Source organism: Sus scrofa, chromosome 3 (genome assembly GCF_054392235.1).
Source record: "Sus scrofa isolate SSC_HxYL_T2T_F1_AM1 chromosome 3, Sscrofa_HxYL_maternal_Yorkshire_Landrace_v2.0, whole genome shotgun sequence".
NCBI lineage: Eukaryota > Metazoa > Chordata > Mammalia > Artiodactyla > Suidae > Sus > Sus scrofa.
Genome location: NC_139385.1, coordinates 115,355,776 through 115,374,718, shown reverse-complemented (window position 1 = coordinate 115,374,718; position 18,943 = coordinate 115,355,776). Strand labels below are relative to the sequence as shown.

The following is an 18,943-nucleotide window of genomic DNA, read 5'->3' as shown; positions in this document are numbered from 1 at the left end:
ATCACGTAGGGTGTTCTCTTCTGCGTCTGGTTTCTTAGCAATATATCTGTGAGATTCCTCCATGTGACTGCAGGTAACAGTAGTTCATTCATTTTTATTGTTGTGTAATAATCTATGGAAGATTTATATCACTATCTACTCTGCTCATTGGTGGACATTTATGTTGTTTCTGTTTTTTGTCTAATATGGATAACCCGAACAATTAGCATTCCTGTACATGTTTTTTGACACACACATGCATGCACATTTGTCAGGTATTTACTTTACAGTGGGATTGCTGGGTTATAATATGTGCATATTTTCAACTTTTGTAGATTATGCCTCGTTGTTTCCCAAAGAAGCTTCTTTTTATTCTTCCATGCCACAAACCTTAGGAACACTGTGCTGCTTGCTCCTACATGAGACCTTTACCTTCCTGTAAGAAACCCTGATGTTTTACACTGTACATCATCCTATTCCTTCTTGTGCTTGCCATATACTTATATCCTGGGCAACTAGATAGCCCTACTCTGGCAGAGATGACACAGGCATTCAATTCAAGTCTTTCTCACAGTGACATCTCCTACAGTTTTCCCAGATGACATAAATGCCCAAGTGAAATAAATCTGGACAGGAGAACAACTGAGGTCACATGGTATAGAAAGCACCCACTTAAGAGAAGGGAAATAACAATAATTCAGAATGGTGGCTGTCTTTCATTTTTTTTCTTTTTCTTTCTCTCTCTCTTTTTTTTTTAGGGCCACACCCACAACTTATGAAAATTCCCAGGCTAGGGTCAAACTGGAGCTGGAGCTGCCAGCCTATACCACAGACGCAGCAATGCCAGATCCGAGGCGAGTCTGAGACCTACACTGAAGCTCACAGCAATGCCAGATCCTTAACCCACTGAGCAGAGCCAGGGGTGGAACCTGCGTCCTCATGGATACTAGTCAAGTTTGTTACCACTGAGCCACAATAGGAACTCCTTGGTTGTTCTTTCAAAGATGTATTTTGAATAAAAAAAAAATGCATTTTGAAATACACATTTTAGTACTTTTATATCATTTACTAAAGAGTAATTTTTTTCAGCAAATATACTGAGGTGAAATCACCTCAGTATATTCACTGAAAAAAAATCACATTTAATCTGTGTTAGGTATTACATGTGATATCACATAATACGGCCACTCCTGGTGGCAATGACTGAGTAGAAATGAACATGAAATTTACAAAAATCAGAAGCAATTTCACTAATTTGGATGAATCCATGTGCAAACTATTTTTTAGAGAGTGTCAAAAGATCTGGTAATGAAAACAGCTTGAAGGGCATTTGGCAATGTGGAAACAAGACAGCCACTTAACTGGCCCTCTTTCTTATCCTTATCTGATATGTCATCTCCTTCCCATCGGTTGTGTTCAATCTCACTATTTCGTTTTTTAGAAGAGGTTCAGGAAAGTGGTCCAACATGCCTTGTAATAAAATCCTTGACATTCTGCCAAAACAATTTGGAAGACATTATCTTGTGTTAACATATAGGAAACTCATTGTGTTCCCTGTGGCTTACTGGTAACTTCCATCAAGATATAGAATTTCATATTATTACTTTACCAGAACTTCTTAAATTTGTTCCATCTTATAAAGTCAACCTCCAGAGTATAATCACATTTAAGAAGAAAAAAAAGAAAAACCAGACAACCTGAGGAGTGTGTGTCTGCATCTTCATCACACTTATCAGTTGCCTATCATATCCGTAACATGTATCAAGTTTACTTTGCTCAAGAAAAGCCATCTGTGCCCTCAGAACTTTGGTATTAGGCCATGGCTTTTGGCAGGACGGTGCATATCTTGTTGTAGAATGCAATCTAATGTATACTATCAGTTAACTGTTTCTCTGTAAACATTTCAGGTGCATCTGGTTTCTGCCCTGTGGCAGACTCAAACTCCTTGATAGTCTGGGACTGATTCAGTTCCACCTGGTCTACAGTGAAAGGAACACATCTTGTTAAGTAAAGCTGAAAATACCACACGAGATCTAATACCTAAGATCTTGGCCTTTCAGTTCCTTCACCTCATTCTGGAAAAACCTCCTCTTCCCCTTCCTCACCAATATCCTCCCATGGTTACATCTATAGTGCCCTTCTTTCCCCCTACATATCAGGCTCCCCCTGTCTTTGCCTCCCTCCCTCATCCAAATGAAATTGCATAATCCATCCCTGCAGCACTATCTGGTTAATTACATTCTTCCCGACCCCATTGTGCTGTTATTTAAGTGAATCTGCTTGGCCAAAGTCCAACTATGAATGTATCAAAGTACCTCTGCTGTTCTATGGCTGCACTCAAGATGTTTACAGGTGCTAGAGAAAAATCTCACAACTAGGTAAACTGATACCATCATAAATTACACGTTGAAGCCAGAGGATCACTAGCCTCTACTGAACCCTTGGAACTAGCACAGACTCTATTTCTACAGTTAATTCAGTCTCTCACATCCCATTCTTAATCAAGCTTCTGACCCTCCTCTTTGCTCCCTCACTCACAGAACTTGATCTTCCTTTTTATTTAAGAAAGCACAGGGAGTTCCTGTCATGGCTCAGCAGTAACCAACCCGACTAGTATCCATGAGGACATGAGTTCGATCCCTGGCCTCTCTCAGTGGGTTGAGGATATGGCATTGCCAGGAGATGTGGTGTAGGCAGCTACAGCTCTGATTCGACCCCAAGCCTGGAAACAGCCACCAAATCCATAAACCCATCTGTGACTGCACTCATCCTCTCCACCTTTCTTCAAGTTGCACTAGAAGAGGTATCTCCCTCTTTTGTTCTGGAAACGATCCCAATGGAAACGCTGGATGATTAATTATTCCCTCTCTATCCTACACCTTTAACTCTCCCATTCTCCTGCCTCCATCTCACTATTGAAGGAGAATTAAGTGTCTCTTTTGATCTCATCACCCCCTTGACCTACTGTCCTCTGTCCTCTCCCTTACAGTCAAACCTCTGGAAGCAAGTTGCTGCTCATATTCTGTCTTTAACCCAATGTATTTGAGCTTCCATTTATACCAGTCTACCAGATGGGCTCTTGTTAAGGTCATAATATGACAAAAAGTCCAAGGACACACTGTAGCTGTCATTCCATTTGACCTCTTGACAGTAGTTGATGTGGTGACCACTCCTCTACTCCACCTGGCGCTTGTGAACACCACAACTTCTATTTTTCCTTTAATCTCTCTCACTGCTCTTCCCATTTTTTTGCTGACTCTTTCCCTTTTCCTAAATTTTATAGGCTGGGTTCCTCATTCAGCAGTCTCTCTCCATCTCATCTCCTATGTCTTAACACTGAAATGCTCATGTCTCCCAAGTTTACCTCTGTAACCAGACTTATTATTTTCAAGTTCCATGCCCATGAAACTAACTACTCAAAATGTCTAAAACTGAATTAATGATATCTTTCCTTCCTGATCTTCTCCAATTCCAATGCTGCCAGTCTTAGGAAGTTCCTTACTATATGCTCAAGTCAGAAACCTGGCTCATATCCTTTCCTTTCCCTTACAGCCAATGAATCAACAAAAATCTATCCATCCTATCTCCTAAACATCACTCAAATCCATCTATTCTTCCCATTCCCACTGTTATCAACTTGGAGAAGTCATTATCATCTCCCTCCTTAGACCATCATAATTACCACCCTGTAGAGTCCATTCTCCACTGGGCAGGAAGATTGAAATGGAAAAGGTACAAATCTGATTGTGTTACTCCCCTGTGGTTCCCTATCACCTGCAGAATAAAATCCGAAGTTTTAATATATCTAGAAAGTCCACATGCTCTCTCACTTGGCTAACTTTCCAGCTTCATCCTGTGCCTCTGTGACCCACCTCCCCTCCTTCTCTCTCAGCCTTAACCACACTGACTAAATGGTTCCTTAAAGGCATCCCCTCCTTCCCATCTCAGGGGCTCTCATATAGTTTACTCTCTCCCTAAAAGTTAAGTGTTGTCTACTGCAATATCGCACTTTTCCCCAAAGTAACCTCTACTTATCTTAGAGTTCACACTTTACATGTCATCTTTTTTGGGGAAATACTTTCTGAATACCTGGGTTATGACAGGTTCCCCTGTTATATGCTCTCCTGTAGCCTTTATTAGCACTTATTTATAAATAATCACTGTTGGCCATATTCCTTTGTAAACTATAAACTCCACAATGACAGAGGCATCATTTTGTCTCACCCACAAATGTATCCCCAGTACTTTGTAGGGTTCCTGACAATTGCAAGCTCTCAATAATTATTTGCTGAGTGAATCAATTAACAATTGTGATGATAGCAACAGATCCTTAAAAGTCACCAAGAAAATGTTAGGAAATAAAATTCTGATTGGGAAAGACTGAAAATAGGATGCATTCTTAGCTGAGAAATACACAGTTGATTATTCTTTTTTAAAAAAAATATTTCTTAAAAGGTGAAAAAGAAAATCAGTGAATAAAATGGTCAATGAAATGACTACTGAAGCTGAAACTCTAGAATGCATAAACCAGGAAATTTAGTTTTTTTTGTTGTTGCTGTGGTCTAGTCTGATCTTTTGGGAAACAAATTAGGGGCTCCCTAAATAAAACAATGAATGAAATGGCTTTATACTTACACAAAGGCTAGGAACGAGGCTAGATAGATTGACGTGTCGAGGTGCAAACATGTGAAGCTGCTGAAGGCAAGATATAGCAGCTGCCTGAACAAGGGAATCTGAATGGTCCTGGGTTATTGCACAACCCACCAAACAAGAAGAACGGATTGTGGAAATTGTTGCTCCATTTCCTAGGAGCAAAGTAAAAGAAATCATAAAATACAATGATTTAATTAGTATCACCAAAATATTCCTCGAAAATAATTATCTTCTAAATAACCCCTTTTTCTTAAGAAAAAAAAAAAAAGTACTCCTGAAATGAACACAACATTATAAATCGACTATACTTCAATTTTAAAAAAAGGAATAGGAGTTCCCGTCGTGGCGCAGTGGTTACCATCGGATTCGGTTAACGAATCCGACTAGGAACCATGAGGTTGTGGGTTTTATCCCTGGCCTTGCTCAGTGGGTTAAGGGTCTGGCGTTGCTGTGAGCTGTGGTGTAGGTTGCAGACACGGCTTGGATCCTGCGTTGCTGTGGCTCTGGTGTAGGCCAGCGGCTACAGCTCCGATTAGACCCCTAGCCTGGGAACCTCCATATGCCGCGGGAGCGGCCCAAAGAAATAGCAAAAAGACAAAAAAATAAAAAATAAAAAAATAAAAAATAAAGAAAAGGAATAACTATGTTGAATTTACATTAACCGGTATGTTTGCTCTATTATTAGCTTAGGTACTGCAATTGCTTAACCAATTCACTATTAAGAAATGCCCTTACTTTTTCTCCCCTTATATTTTGACAGCTCTTTATAAAGCAAATAAAATCTTACAGAACAAGAGTCAGCAAACTCTTCCTTAAAAGGCCAGAAGTAAATATTTTTATTTTTCTAGCCATGAGCCAAAATCTACTCTATTATGTAAGTATGTATATAACCATTTAAAAATGTAAAAATTATTCTTATTTCGTTGGTTGTTAAAAATAAATAAATAAAACACCAAAAGGCATCTGAGCAGACTCAGCCCATAGTTAACTTGCCTAGCCTGCCTATTTAGATTTTTTTTTTGGCTGCACCCATGGCATGTGGAAGTTCCTGGGCCAGGGACTGTAACCTCACCACAGCAGCAACCTAGGCTGCTACAGTGACAATGCCAGAACCTTAACCCATAGCACCCCAAGGGAACCCCCCCACCCCATTTTAAGAAAATCATCCCCAAAGTTCTTTTTTTTGACAGCCAGTCTTAAAAAGGAAGTCACTTTTTAAAGGATGTAATGCAAAGCATAGGGAATATCATCAACAACACTGTAACAACTTTATATGGTAACATAGTTACTAGACTTAACATGGTAACAATACATTCAAATGTCGAAATATCAAGTTGTACACATGAAATGAATATAATCCTGTATGTCAAGTACATGTCAATGAAATTTAAAACAGAGGAATTCCTTGGGGCTCAGTGGGTAAGGATCCAGTGTTGCCACTTCTGTGGCACAGGTTTGATCCCTGGCCTGGGAACTTCTGCAAGCTGCAGTTGCAGCCAAAAAAACAATTTTTTAAGAAGTCACTTTTAAGATAGATAAATAAATAACCATCTTTCTGATCACTATTCAGATTGTTTTGAACACAAAAATTTTGCAAAGTCCATAGAAATGATTTCAAAACAACTGTTTATGAATGATGATAATACATCTCTCTTAGATTTAGCTAGCTATATATTTATCTCCTGATAAACTAGACTATCTTTTAAACCCACCATTTTTGTATTTGAAAGAGCCAGAAGATTCTTCATTCTCTGATTCTCTGTTCAAACAATTATACCACATCTATTATATAATGCCAAATTCTATTTTCCTAATAAGATGAATAGCAATTTTTACATAGATAGTTAGGAAAAATAAATTGCAGTATTTTATTTATACTGTCTAGACAAAAATGTCTTAATTGCCAAACATAAGTGCTATAAAATTTTTACCAATGCAAAATAAAATAATTTTACATACATACAGAAACCAAACAAGAAAATCACAGAGTCACAAGAGTCATATTCTAGTTTGAAATACACACTGCCTCATCCTCATATCAAAAAGCACTTGGCAAATACCCATACTCCTAGCATTCTTCCTTAAGATCTTTTCTTTTTTCACTTCCTTGTTTTTTCAAATATCTGTCCTAATGGAGGCCACGTAGCATAGTGGTCAAGAATACAGGCAAAGGAAATTTATCTGAGCTTTACCTCCTAATTGCAACTACGCACTGGCTATATATATAAAACCCTAGGAACGTTAACCTATCTCAGCCTCAGTATTTAATCTGTAAAATGGAGAGAAATATCTCTATCAGAATTGTCAGAATTAAATGAGGTAATATGTATAAAAAGACTGACTCACTGAAAGCTTTAATAAGTGTTGGGGGAAAAAAGGGAACCTCTGAAAGTGGTGTATATATTTTGCATGTATTCATATAATTTTCTGACCTGACTGTTTAACCATTAATAGAAGTACTCAGTGGAAGTGCATGGTAAGAATATGGGCCTTAGAATCACACATCTGCTATTCCTTAGTTGAGTAATTTTAGACAGGTTACTTATCTTCTCTGAGCTTACTTCTCCAGAGAAAAACTAGATAAAATTATCTTCTTTAGCGTTTAAAAAAAAAAAAAAAAAAAGGAAGCTAAAGTCCATGAACACAAATGGATGGCACTCCAGGCTAAAGGAACTCTACTTTCATCTTTGACGTCATGAGGCTCCAAGTATCATTTCACTTAGACATTTCTTCCGCTCAAAACTTCGAAAAGCACTTTCATATCACAGGTTTGTTGCAGGGATTAAATAAAATAGTACATGTAAAAAAGCAGAATTCCAGGTGTTGAGTAAAATGCTAGCATTCAATACATAGTAATTATTATTATAAGATTTCCTTAGGTGCCATGATGGTGATATTCAGGAAACTGAAGGACAGTAATTATCTGTCTAGTTCTTTAGTTTAAAGTGAATTTACTCACCTTGTAGTTCAGGGCCAACAGTAGTTATTATAGCACCCAAGCATCTACCCAAACACTGATGAACTTCTGTATGTGAAGGTGGAACTGTCAACAGCAAGGTAAGAACTAGAGATAATGTTGGCTCCACATAGCTCCGATACATTGGGCCACTGGAATCCACTATCAAAGCAAGTGAATGAAGAGACCAAGTCTGGAATAAAATATAAATTTATTTTAGTTGCAAGTAATAAAGTATACTGAATTGACATTTTAACTTAAATTTTTTAATTAATAATCTGGAAATATTTTAAAATACATTAAGAAATAAATGGTAAGCTACCAGAGGCCAATAACCAAAATGACAGGTATACAAATACTATGTTTAAAGTTCCTCTGCAATGTGGTTTTGAGTGTCAGAAAAAAAAAAGTTGCAACGATGAACCCATTTCCTCTATTATAATGTACATGTGTTTCACAATTCCAAAAAAGAATGACTTATGTAATAAGCATATGATTTAGTGAATGCTATGGACATTAAATCTATCTTTATCACCAGTATTGTGGAGTTTTGCTAAAGAACTAGACTGAAATAAAACAATGACCATACCAATACCAATGTTCTATACCTACAGAGGTCTATAGTATTTTAATAAAACTATCATAAGAATTTTTTTTGGAGGGGGGGCCACACCTGCAGCATATGGAGGTTCCAAGGCTAGGGGTCCAATTGGAGCTGTAGCTGCTGGCCTACACCACAGCCACAGCAATGCAGGATCCCTAGCCACATTTGCGACCTACACCACAGCTCACGGCAGCGATAGATCCTTAACCTACTGAGCAAGGCCGGGGATGAAACCTGTGTTCTTATGGATGCTAGTCAGATTTGTTTCCTCTGAGCCATGACAGGAACTCTGGATTTTTTTTTTTTTTTCTTTTTTGTCTTTTTAGGGTCCTACCCATAGCACATGGAGGTTCCCAGGCTAGGGGCATAATTGGAGTTGTAGTGCTGACCACAGCCACAGCCACAGCCACGCCAGATCCGAGCCACATTTGTGACCTACACCACACCTCACAGCAATGTCGGATCCTTAACCCCCTGAGCGAGGCCAGGGATCAAACCTGCATCCTGATGGATCCTAGTCATGTTCCTTTACCCACTAAGCCATGAAGGGAACTCCTCATAAGGATTTTTTTTTAATGGCCACACCCACAGCATATGGAACTCAGAAGTTCCCAGGCTAGGGACTGAATCTGAGCCACAGGTGCAATCTTCACCACAGCTGCAGCAATGGCAGATCCTTTTAACCTAACGTGCCAGGCCAGGATCAAACCCCTTCCTCTGCAACAACGTGACCTGCTGCAGTCAGATTCTTAACCCACTGTGCCACAGTAGGAACTCCTATCATAAGGATTTTTAAGGCAATGTAATTAGGGCACAAAGGAGATTCTAGAAGTATTTTTTTTAAAAAAACAAACACCCAGGATTTATACTAAGTGTTCAGTAGAAAACTGGGAAAAAAAAGGGAGCTCTCATTGTGCCTCAGTGGTAACAAACCTGACTAGTATCCACAAAGGTTCAATCCCTGACCCTGCTCAGGGGTTAAGGATCTGGCGCTGTCATGAGCTGTGGTGTATGTCATAGAAGTGGCTCAGATCTGGCTTTGCTGTGGCTGTGGTGTAGGCCGGTGGCTACAGCTCCTTTTGGACCCCCAGCCTGGGAACCTCCATGTGAAATATGAAGCCCTTGCCTCTCATTGTAGGTATATCTATTTAACACTTCATACTGATACGCCTGAAAATATTGGGCAAAGAGACAAGTTTGATTGCCATTACTGCAAAGAAGAGAGGGCTAAGAAAAAGGTGAAGACAAAGGAAAGAAAACTAGCACCTACTCTTTGACATAAAAGAAGAAAGCAGCATAGCACCTCTTAAGAGACAAGATTACTTGATTTCTTTTTTTTTTTTTTTTTTTTTTTCTGGCCACACTAGTGGCATGCAGGAGTTCCCCAGACCAAGGATTGAACCTGTGTCACAGCAGTGACAATGACAGATCCTTAACCACTAGGATACCAGGGAATTCTAAAATTATTTGATCTTTGTAGTCCTCTGAGGACTTACACAGCTAGAAACCTTTACCAAGAAGTCAAAGGCAGGAGTTCCCGCTGGAGCATAGCGGGTTAAGTATCCAGCATTGTCGCTGCAGCAGCTTGGGCTGGGTAGGTTCAATCCCTGGCCCAGGGAAGTTTCACTACAGGCGCAACCAAGAAAAAGAAGTCAAAGGTAGAAGTTCCTGTCGTGGTGCAGTGGTTAATGAATCCGACTAGGAACCATGAGGTTGTGGGTTCGATCCCTGGCCTTGCTCAGTGGGTTAACGATCCGGCGTTACTGTGAGCTGTGGTGTAGGTCGCAGACGCGGCTCGGATCCCGCATTGCTGTGGCCCTGGTGTAGGCTGGCGGCTACAGCTCCGATTAGACCCCTAGACTGGGAACCTCCATATGCTGCAGGAGCGGCCCAAGAAATGGCAAAAAGACCAAAAAAAAAAAAAAAAAAAAAAAAAGTCAAAGGTAAACTGAGCTTGCAGGTAGACTGAAAAGTCTCTGATGGATTTTGCATCCTTTTCTAACAGTGAAAGAACACATTTATAAACAAACTGATGACAGGCAGTAATGGCAATTAAACTTGTCTCTTTGCCCAATTTCTAATACCCAATACGAAGCAAGGAGTTGAATGTTACTGAATTCAAATGCTCAATATTTTCAGGTGTATCAATGTGAAGTGTTAAACAGATACACCTACAATGAGAGGCAAGAGCTTGATATTTCACATGAGGCTCTTCCTTCTCACTGTATCTATTTTTGTGTAAAGTATTTAAGGAGAAAGAAGAAAAGAAATTCAAAGATTCAAGATTAAAAGAAATTAAAGATAACCAATGACTGTACTCGGGTTAGAGTATAGAGGTAGAGAGAGGAGGACAGTTATTAAAAGAAATTTTATCAACGAACAAATGTAAGGAAATACACAAAAAAGGAAACATGTACAAAGAGTAATAAACAATAAAAAGAAATTATGGGAGTTCCCATTGTGGCGCAGTGGAAACAAATCCAACTAGTATCCATGAGGATATGGGTTTGATCTCTGGCCTCACTCAGTGGGTTAAGAATCCAGTGTTACCACGAGCTGTGGTCTAAGTCGCAGACGTGGCTCGGATCCCAAGTTTCTGTGGCTGTGGCGTACGCAGGCAGCTATAGCTCCGATTCGACCCTTAGCCTGAGAACCTCCATATGCCAGGTGTGTGGCTCTAAAAAAAAAAAAAAAAAAGGCAGTAAGAAATTATGCTTCAAGGGATGTTGTGAATGGGTTAAATTCTCAGAATAAAACAGAGACTTTAGGATTAAGTTCAAATACAAAATCCTGTTATATACTCATAAAACAAAATGACAGAAAAAGACCATAAGATATTTCTCCTAACAATTCATTAGAATCACTACTAGTTTTTACAAATACTTTCCCTAGAAGTAATATTTTTAAATTTCATAATAAAAAATCAAGATCATACCTGTACTTCAGAGGATGTTCCATCCTGTGCTAGAGCCAATAAAATGCTGACACTGGTCTTCAGATGTTGTCCTGAGCCAATACCACCAACATAACGATGCAAACAACCCAGAGCCAATGAATGGCCAGTTCTGGATACAACATCTCGAGCTGATTTCAATCTGGAAAAGAGTCAGGGGCTTTAGGGATTGTTTTCTCTATTTTCTTAATGTCAATACAAGCTTATGCTGAATCAGACAATAAAAGGTATTTATTTTGGAAATCAGAAAAGATTATAATCATGATTACTTCCTTCTTTACTCACTAATAAGAGTTAGAGATTTAATTTTAAATGGTTGGTTAGAGTTATACATCTCACTGAATAAAGCCTACCTTAATTTTAGAGAAAATGTGAAAGAACTACAACTTGAGAAGACAAGAGCCATTTGAAATGTATTTTTACCATTGGTTTTTTAAATAAAAGAACAGCTTTTAAAATTGGTTTTCAAAATACATAAAAAAAGGATATTTATAGTCAGAGAATTATAGGAAATGCTTTTAACTTTCATTTAAGAAGTTCCCTGTAATTATGACTTGAACATCTTTAAAATGAGCCAGTCTTTTTTCTATGTGAAATATATATTTAATGAATTAAAAAATATAAGAAGGACGTATTATGTATTATTTCTAAAAGTAAGCTTTACTGAGATGGATTTATATACAATAAAATGCATCCATTTTAAGTGTACACTAAAATGTGTTCTGACAACTGCATATAGTATGTAACCACCATATAATCATAATACAGAACTGAGGTGTCCAGGAACATAAGCCACATATTTCATCTTAAATATTCTACTCACCACATTATAGAAGGTAAAAAAGAAACAGGTGAAGTTAATTTTAATAAATTTTATTTAATTCAATGTATCCAAAATATTAAAATATCAACTTCTCTTTTTTTTTTTTTGCTATTTTAGGGCTGCACCTGCGGCATATGGAGGTTCCCAGGCTAGGGGTCGAATCACAGCTGCAGCTGCTATCCTAAGCCACAGCAACATGAGATCCAAGCCACGTCTGTGACCTACACCATAGCTCAAGGCAACACAGGATCCTTGACCCACTAAGCCAGGCCAGGGATTGAACCTGCATCCTCATGGATACTAGTCAGGTTCCTAACATGCTGAGCCACAATAGGAACTCCCACCATACAAATTTCATTTAGAAGAAAGATAGTTTTACTTCTTCCTTTGTAATCTGTATCCCTTTCATTTCTTCTTCCTTTTTTTTTAAAGAGTAAGAGTAAAGAAAAGTAGATAGATAAATACAAAAGGGAGAGTAAATGCATTTTTATTTGTAACTTTTTTCTATTTTCTTTAAGTTTATATAACAATTTTTTTCCATTATAGCTGGTTTACAATGTTCTGTCAATTTTCTATTGCACAGCATGATGACCCAGTTACATAATACATGTACAGATTCTTTCTTCTCCCATTATCATGCTCCGTCATAAGTGACTAGACATAGTTTCCAGTACTACACAGCAGGATCTCATTGCTAATCCATTCCAAAGGCAATACTCTGCATCTATTAACCCCAAACTCCCAAGCTCCCAATCCATCCCCCTCCCTCCCTCTCCCTCTTGGCAACCACAAGTCTGTTCTCCAAGTCCATGATTTTCTTTTCTGTGGAAAGCCCTTTCATTTCTCTTGCTTGCTTTATTGCACATCCAGTATAAGGTTGCCTAGGACAGGCAGTACACTGCTGAACAGAAGTGGAGGAAGCAAACATCTTTACCTTGTTTTAGAGGGAAAACATTCAGTCTTGTTCATTAAGTATGACATTTGTTGTAGATTTTTGTAGATGCACTATCAGATTCGAGATCTCTCTTCTGAAATTCCTAGTGTGCTGAGCATTTTTATCATGAATGGATACTGAATACTATTAAAATGCTTCTGTTGCATCTAATATGATGATCATATGAAATATCTTCCGAATTTTCTTAATATGTTGAATTACACTGATTTTCAATGTTAAATCAATCTGTATACCTGGGACAAATGCCTCTTGGTGGTAAAGAATTATCCTTTAAAAATGTAGTGAGATTTGACATTTTGTTGAACTTTTTGTGTTTATGCTCATGACAAAGACTAAGCTTTCTTTGCAATGTCTTTGGTTTTGGTGTCAGGGTCAAGCTGGACTGAGTTGGATAGTATTCCCTCCTTGTGCACTTTTCTAGAAGAGTCTTAATAGAATTGGTATTATTATTATTTTAGAATTGGTATTATTCTTCCTTAAATATTTGGTTAAATTTACTCAGGAAGCCATCTGGTCTTGGAGTTCTCTTCGAGGGCAGGTTTTAAACTGTAAATTTAATTTCTTTCATAGATACCAAGTTATTCATATTATCTATTTCTTCTCGCATGAGCTTTACTAGCTTGTGTCTTTCAAAGAATTCATCTATCTCAAATAAACTATGGGCATAAAGCTGCTTACAGTATTTCCTTATTATCCTTTTAATGCCTCTAGAACCTCCAGTGATAAGCTCTTTTATTTCTGATATGGTGTTTTTATGTGTGTCTCTTTCTTTTATTTATTCAGATGAAAGGTTTATCAATTTTATGGCTCTTTTCAAAAAACCAGCTTTTGGTTTCATTGAGTTTCTCTACTGTTTTTCTGTTTTCTCTTTTCTCTGACTCCTGTTTTTACCTTTATAATTTGGTTTATTCTACTTACTTTTGGTTCAATTTGCTTTTTCTCTTTCAAAGTTCCTAAGGTCCTTCCTTCCTTTCTAATACAAGAATTTCAATGCTACAAATTTTCCTTAAAAACAATTCAGGATCGATGAAATACTTGGAAAAAGTAGAGCTAATCTATTGCTAGAAAATAATCAAAGTCATCCTGTAGAAGATTAAGTGTCTGGGAATACTTTAACTATGTTCTGCCTGCTCATGTTATCCTCAGCAAGCTAAACAATACACTGGAGCATTATCCTAAAACCAGTCAAACTGCCACTCACGTGTGAAGATAAGGACAGCCATTCTTAGATATGCAAGAGTTCAGAAAATACTTCTTCAAAACCACTACTTCACAACCACTGCTTCTCCCAACCCCTCTCTCGTTAATAATTACTATATAGTTTGGTATAATTAGTACTCAAAATACACAATAGTTAAGAATGAATAATTTACACAATTCAAGTGTCTGTTCTTGACCATTCTAGTTTTCACCTTCTCTGAGTACCTGATTAACAACCGTCAATAAAAAGTGCATTTATCATCTTAATCATGCTTATTCAGATCTGAGATCACCCTTTTTATTTATTTTTTTTTCTTTTCTTTTCTTTTTTTTTTTTTTTTGTATTTTGTCTTTTTTTGTTGTTGTTGTTGTTGTTGTTGCTATTTCTTGGGCTGCTCCCGCGGCATATGGAGGTTCCCAGGCTAGGGGTCTAATCGGAGCTGTAGCTGCCAGCCTACGCCAGAGCCACAGCAACGCGGGATCCGAGCCGCGTCTGCAACCTACACCACAGCTCACGGCAACACCGGATCGTTAACCCACTGAGCAAGGGCAGGGACCGAACCCACAACCTCATGGTTCCTAGTCGGATTCGTTAACCACTGCGCCACGACGGGAACTCCGAGATCACCCTTTTTAAATTAATATGCCAAGGAATTCTTAAAACCTAATTTATCCTATTTCAGGGATAATTTAAGAGATGTAAATTTGGTAGTAGTTAGAAAAAAGAATGGCTTATTCCAAAAAACTAAAAATTAACAGAAAGAATAATGGGGAGGTGGAGTAGAGATCAAAGGACTTCAGAGCAAAGTATACATAACTGAGAGAAGTCCTTATTAACAATCCTCTTGATTCCATTACATAACATTCAAGAACTGAAAAAGAATCCTGCACCACAATGAAAGTATCTACTATGTGGAAAACCTAGTCCCGTTAACAATTACTGATTATTTAAAAGACATCTTTGGCTATGAGAGAAATGTAATTACTGATAAAGAGACCCACTTACTTGTCAAAGCTGTATTGGGCCATTCTAGCAATAAAAGTTGCTTCTCCAACCACCTGAGCCATTCTTCCAAGAGCCTCCCCTGCTGCACATCGTAAGATGGGGTTTGGGTTGTCAAGAGCCCCCATAACCAGTGTCAGAGCAGATTTACGAACTTCCTCAGGTCCTAAGGTACTTTTGTTTTCAGCCAAGCCCTATGGTTATTAAAAAAGAAAAAAGGAAAAAACAGGGCAGCAAACTTTGTAAATATACATTTATCTTCACATACTATTTTTTTCAGTCAACTTTTGCATGCATATACTATGCCTAGAACCAATACCTATTAGACAGTAATCACTTTCATAAGCATGATTTCATTATATGATATATAACATAGTTATAACTGAATCAGCCCTAAAACCAACAATCCCTGAGAGTATCTCTGTCCAAAGACAAATATTAAAAATTGTTTTCATATATAAAGGACATTGTATTATTAAATCAACTGTTATTTAACTGATTGAAATTTATCACTGTAACTCCAAGGAGGGAAAAGGCCTGATGAGTATGAAACTTTGATATATTAATATAAAAATTCCAGAGATGATAACTATGCTATAACGAGTATATCCAATATATACCTGAAGACAAAATGAGGTAACTGAATGCTGATACAGTGTATTCATCATATTAAATGGCAATATCTCTGTTCTAGCTACACTTACTGCCCTGGAATTTAAATTACTTACTTGAGAGCGAAAATCTACGTCATGGTGTCTAGGGAAAATGCTAACTATAGCAGAGGCACTAGTGAGCACATCTATGAAGAAAAGTGTACTGTACAGCAATATTACAGTTGTCCACCAGCCTTCCAACTCTGCGAGAAACCATGACTACCCCACTCCTTTTTTAAAAAACTGAGATGTTGGTAGCTGCTGGTCTCTAAAAAGGGCATATACTAATGACTGTATAAATGGTACCAATCTTTATCTGTATAATCAATCCCTACATCTCTTTTCCCTGATGTTTATAAAATGTGATTAATTCACGCCCATTTAAACACTTGTATTTGTTGCTCTTTTATTTTAAATCAGTAATAGCTTATAATAAGCTAAATGCTGAATAATATGAAGTCTTCAAATACATCATGAGAGGCTATAAGCTGCCCAGCACAGTGCATGAACTCTGAGACACAGGCAGAGTTATTTCACTTCATACCTGTAAAATCTGAGGTTCAAAAAAGGTCAAAGGAATTATACAAGACAGAAATCTACTGAGCAGCCAAACCAAAATGCAATCCCTAAATGTAGCATTCCTTCAACTATATAATAAACACAGCCTCTCCTGATTTATGGTCTAAACCACAAATCAAACTTAAGCTTTATCTAGTTAGCCTTCAATAAAATGTCAGGTTTCATTTGCCAGGCATGTTTGGAAATTCTGAAAGAATATACTGGCACTTGTAAAATCTGAGAGGTCAAGTCAAAATATGAATTTTAACATGACTAAAATATAAAAATATTTATTTAATTATAAAGAGCCTAATATAAAGTTTCCAGTAATTTAAATAAATATGAAAGTACAGTTATCAAGAGCCATACATATGAACATAACAGTCTAGATATGCCTGAGTTACTATATTAAAAGCATTAACTACAATCTTAGTTCAGAATATTTACTGTGTTTTAAAAATAAGTACCTTTAGTGCACTGAGAACAGCTGTAAAGATATTAAGCTGCACAGCCTGCTGGCGAACACCCTTGGCTTGTTTAACACATTCTGCAAAGTGATCCAACATTTGTAATCTGTAACAATAGAATAAAGATACATTGGCAAAACTTTTTATTCAAACATGGCTCAAAACAGAGATAAGAATAAGCTAGCTGTTTAACCAATAATGCCCTGTGTTAATCTCTTTTCTATTTCATTCCCTGGTCCAAACCATATATTCTCCTGAATTAATATATGGATATCTAACTACCAACTGGCACAGACAACAAACTAATATTAAGTTCCAATTAGCAACAAAAAGGTCATAATTCCAGTGCTCTTCAACATTAATGCCAGTATGCAACAAAGTACTTCATGAAAAGGAGGTGCTGGAGATTTCTTGAATAGAATAATCATCATTAATTGTGAATCTCTGCGGAAGATTTTTAAGTTGGAAACTTTAAAACGTGGCATAATTTCTTTCTGCTTAAAAACACTCTCGGAGTTCCCGTCGTGGCGCAGTGGTTAACGAATCCGACTAGGAACCATGAGGTTGCGGGTTCGGTCCCTGCCCTTGCTCAGTGGGTTAACGATCCGGCGTTGCCGTGAGCTGTGGTGTAGGTTGCAGACGCGGCTCGGATCCCGCGTTGCTGTGGCTCTGGCGTAGGGCGGTGGCTACAGCTCTGATTGGACCCCTAGCCTGGGAACCTCCATATGCCGCGGGAGCGGCCCAAGAAATAGCAACAACAACAATAACAAAAAGACAAAAGACAAAAAAAAAAAAAAAAAAAAAAAAAAAACCACTCTCACGTAGAAAAAAATAGTACCTCATGTCCTATCTTTGAGCTAGCTGGGAATTTTTTTTTCTTTTAATTTAGCTTTGGTCATTTTGTTAAAAGCGAAAAACCAGAGGTGAATTAGTTTTTTTGAATATTTCAAAATTTTTAAATGAGATAGTTAACCTAAAATAAATAAATAAAATGAGATAGTTACCAGACCAAAAACCCACAGACATTTGAGATTATGCTGATTAAAGAGAATGCAGTCATATCAGATTCTTCTAAAAAGAAAAGGAGTGGGGCAAAGGAACCCAGGGAAATAGGATTTAGTACTAAGATAACTATGACCTAAAATAAGATATCAAAACCTCCCTGAGGCCAATGTAAGGATTTAAACTCAGTTTATAATAGGCCATAGGTTTCACGTCAAAGAATTCTTCAAAAATCACATATGAAGAAATCATCTAGTCTCCAGCAGGAACTCCAGTTAGGGGTACCTGGCGTTGAAGTGGACACCTGTACATCTACCCTGACACAGACCCATATCGATGGTGAAGAAGCAGGGCATTGTTCACAATGCTTTCCAGCACACACATGAAAAGCACACAGTCTCTGAAGTGCCATTAAACTATCATTTGTGGATAACTGACCTCAAACACATAACTTAAAAAAATTTTTCCTTACTATATAATAATGTATTTCTTTTAATTTGAAAAATAGTGGGAGGAGTTCCCATCATGGCTCAGCGGAAACAAATCTGACTAGCATCCATGAGGACACAGATTCCATCCCTGGCCTTGCTCAGTGAGTTAAGGATCTGGCATTGCTGTGAACTGTGGTGTAGGTTAAAGATGCAGCTTGGATCCCACGTTGCTGTGGCTGTGGTATAGGCCAGCAGATGTAGCTCCAATTCAACCCCTAGCCTGGGAACGTCCATATGCCACAGGTGCAGCCCTAAAAAGCAGAAAAAGAAAAAAAAAAAAAAAAAGAAAAATACTAACAAAAAGTTACCACCTAGAAACAACCATTGAACATTTTTACATATTTTAAAATATCTCAACTGGAAGAGTTCCCTGGTGGCTCAGTGGATTAGGGAGCTAGCAGTCACTGCTGCAACTCTGGTTATTTCTATGGTGCAGGTTCGATCCCCGATCCCCGGCCTGGGAAATTTTGTGTGCTCCAAGTGCAGCACCACACCCTCAAAAAACAAACAAACAAACAAAAACACCCAAACCAACTGGGAACAATTCTTGCCTCTTACCTTCATTTGACATTGTACAATGAGCATTTTCTATTATCAAAACATGGTCTCTGTGAAATGTACTCCAGCCTATCAACTTTTCATAAAT

General features: G+C 37.8%; 1 protein-coding gene across 2 annotated transcripts in view; it reads right to left on the bottom strand.

Annotated features, from left to right (window-relative positions):
- The window catches only part of HEATR5B (HEAT repeat containing 5B), a 118,433-nt gene that overhangs the window by 67,220 nt on the left and 32,270 nt on the right, over nt 1-18,943 (bottom strand). For both annotated transcript variants that reach the window (XR_002342772.2, XM_003481246.5), the window contains exons 17-21: nt 16,805-16,910; nt 15,130-15,320; nt 11,128-11,287; nt 7,592-7,781; nt 4,615-4,784 (exon numbers count right to left, since the gene is read on the bottom strand). Coding sequence is in view for 1 of the 2 variants with exons in the window: in XM_003481246.5 (XP_003481294.2) it covers nt 4,615-4,784; nt 7,592-7,781; nt 11,128-11,287; nt 15,130-15,320; nt 16,805-16,910 (817 nt within the window). In the remaining variant the exon portion in view is untranslated. The remainder of the gene's footprint in view (nt 1-4,614; nt 4,785-7,591; nt 7,782-11,127; nt 11,288-15,129; nt 15,321-16,804; nt 16,911-18,943) is intronic.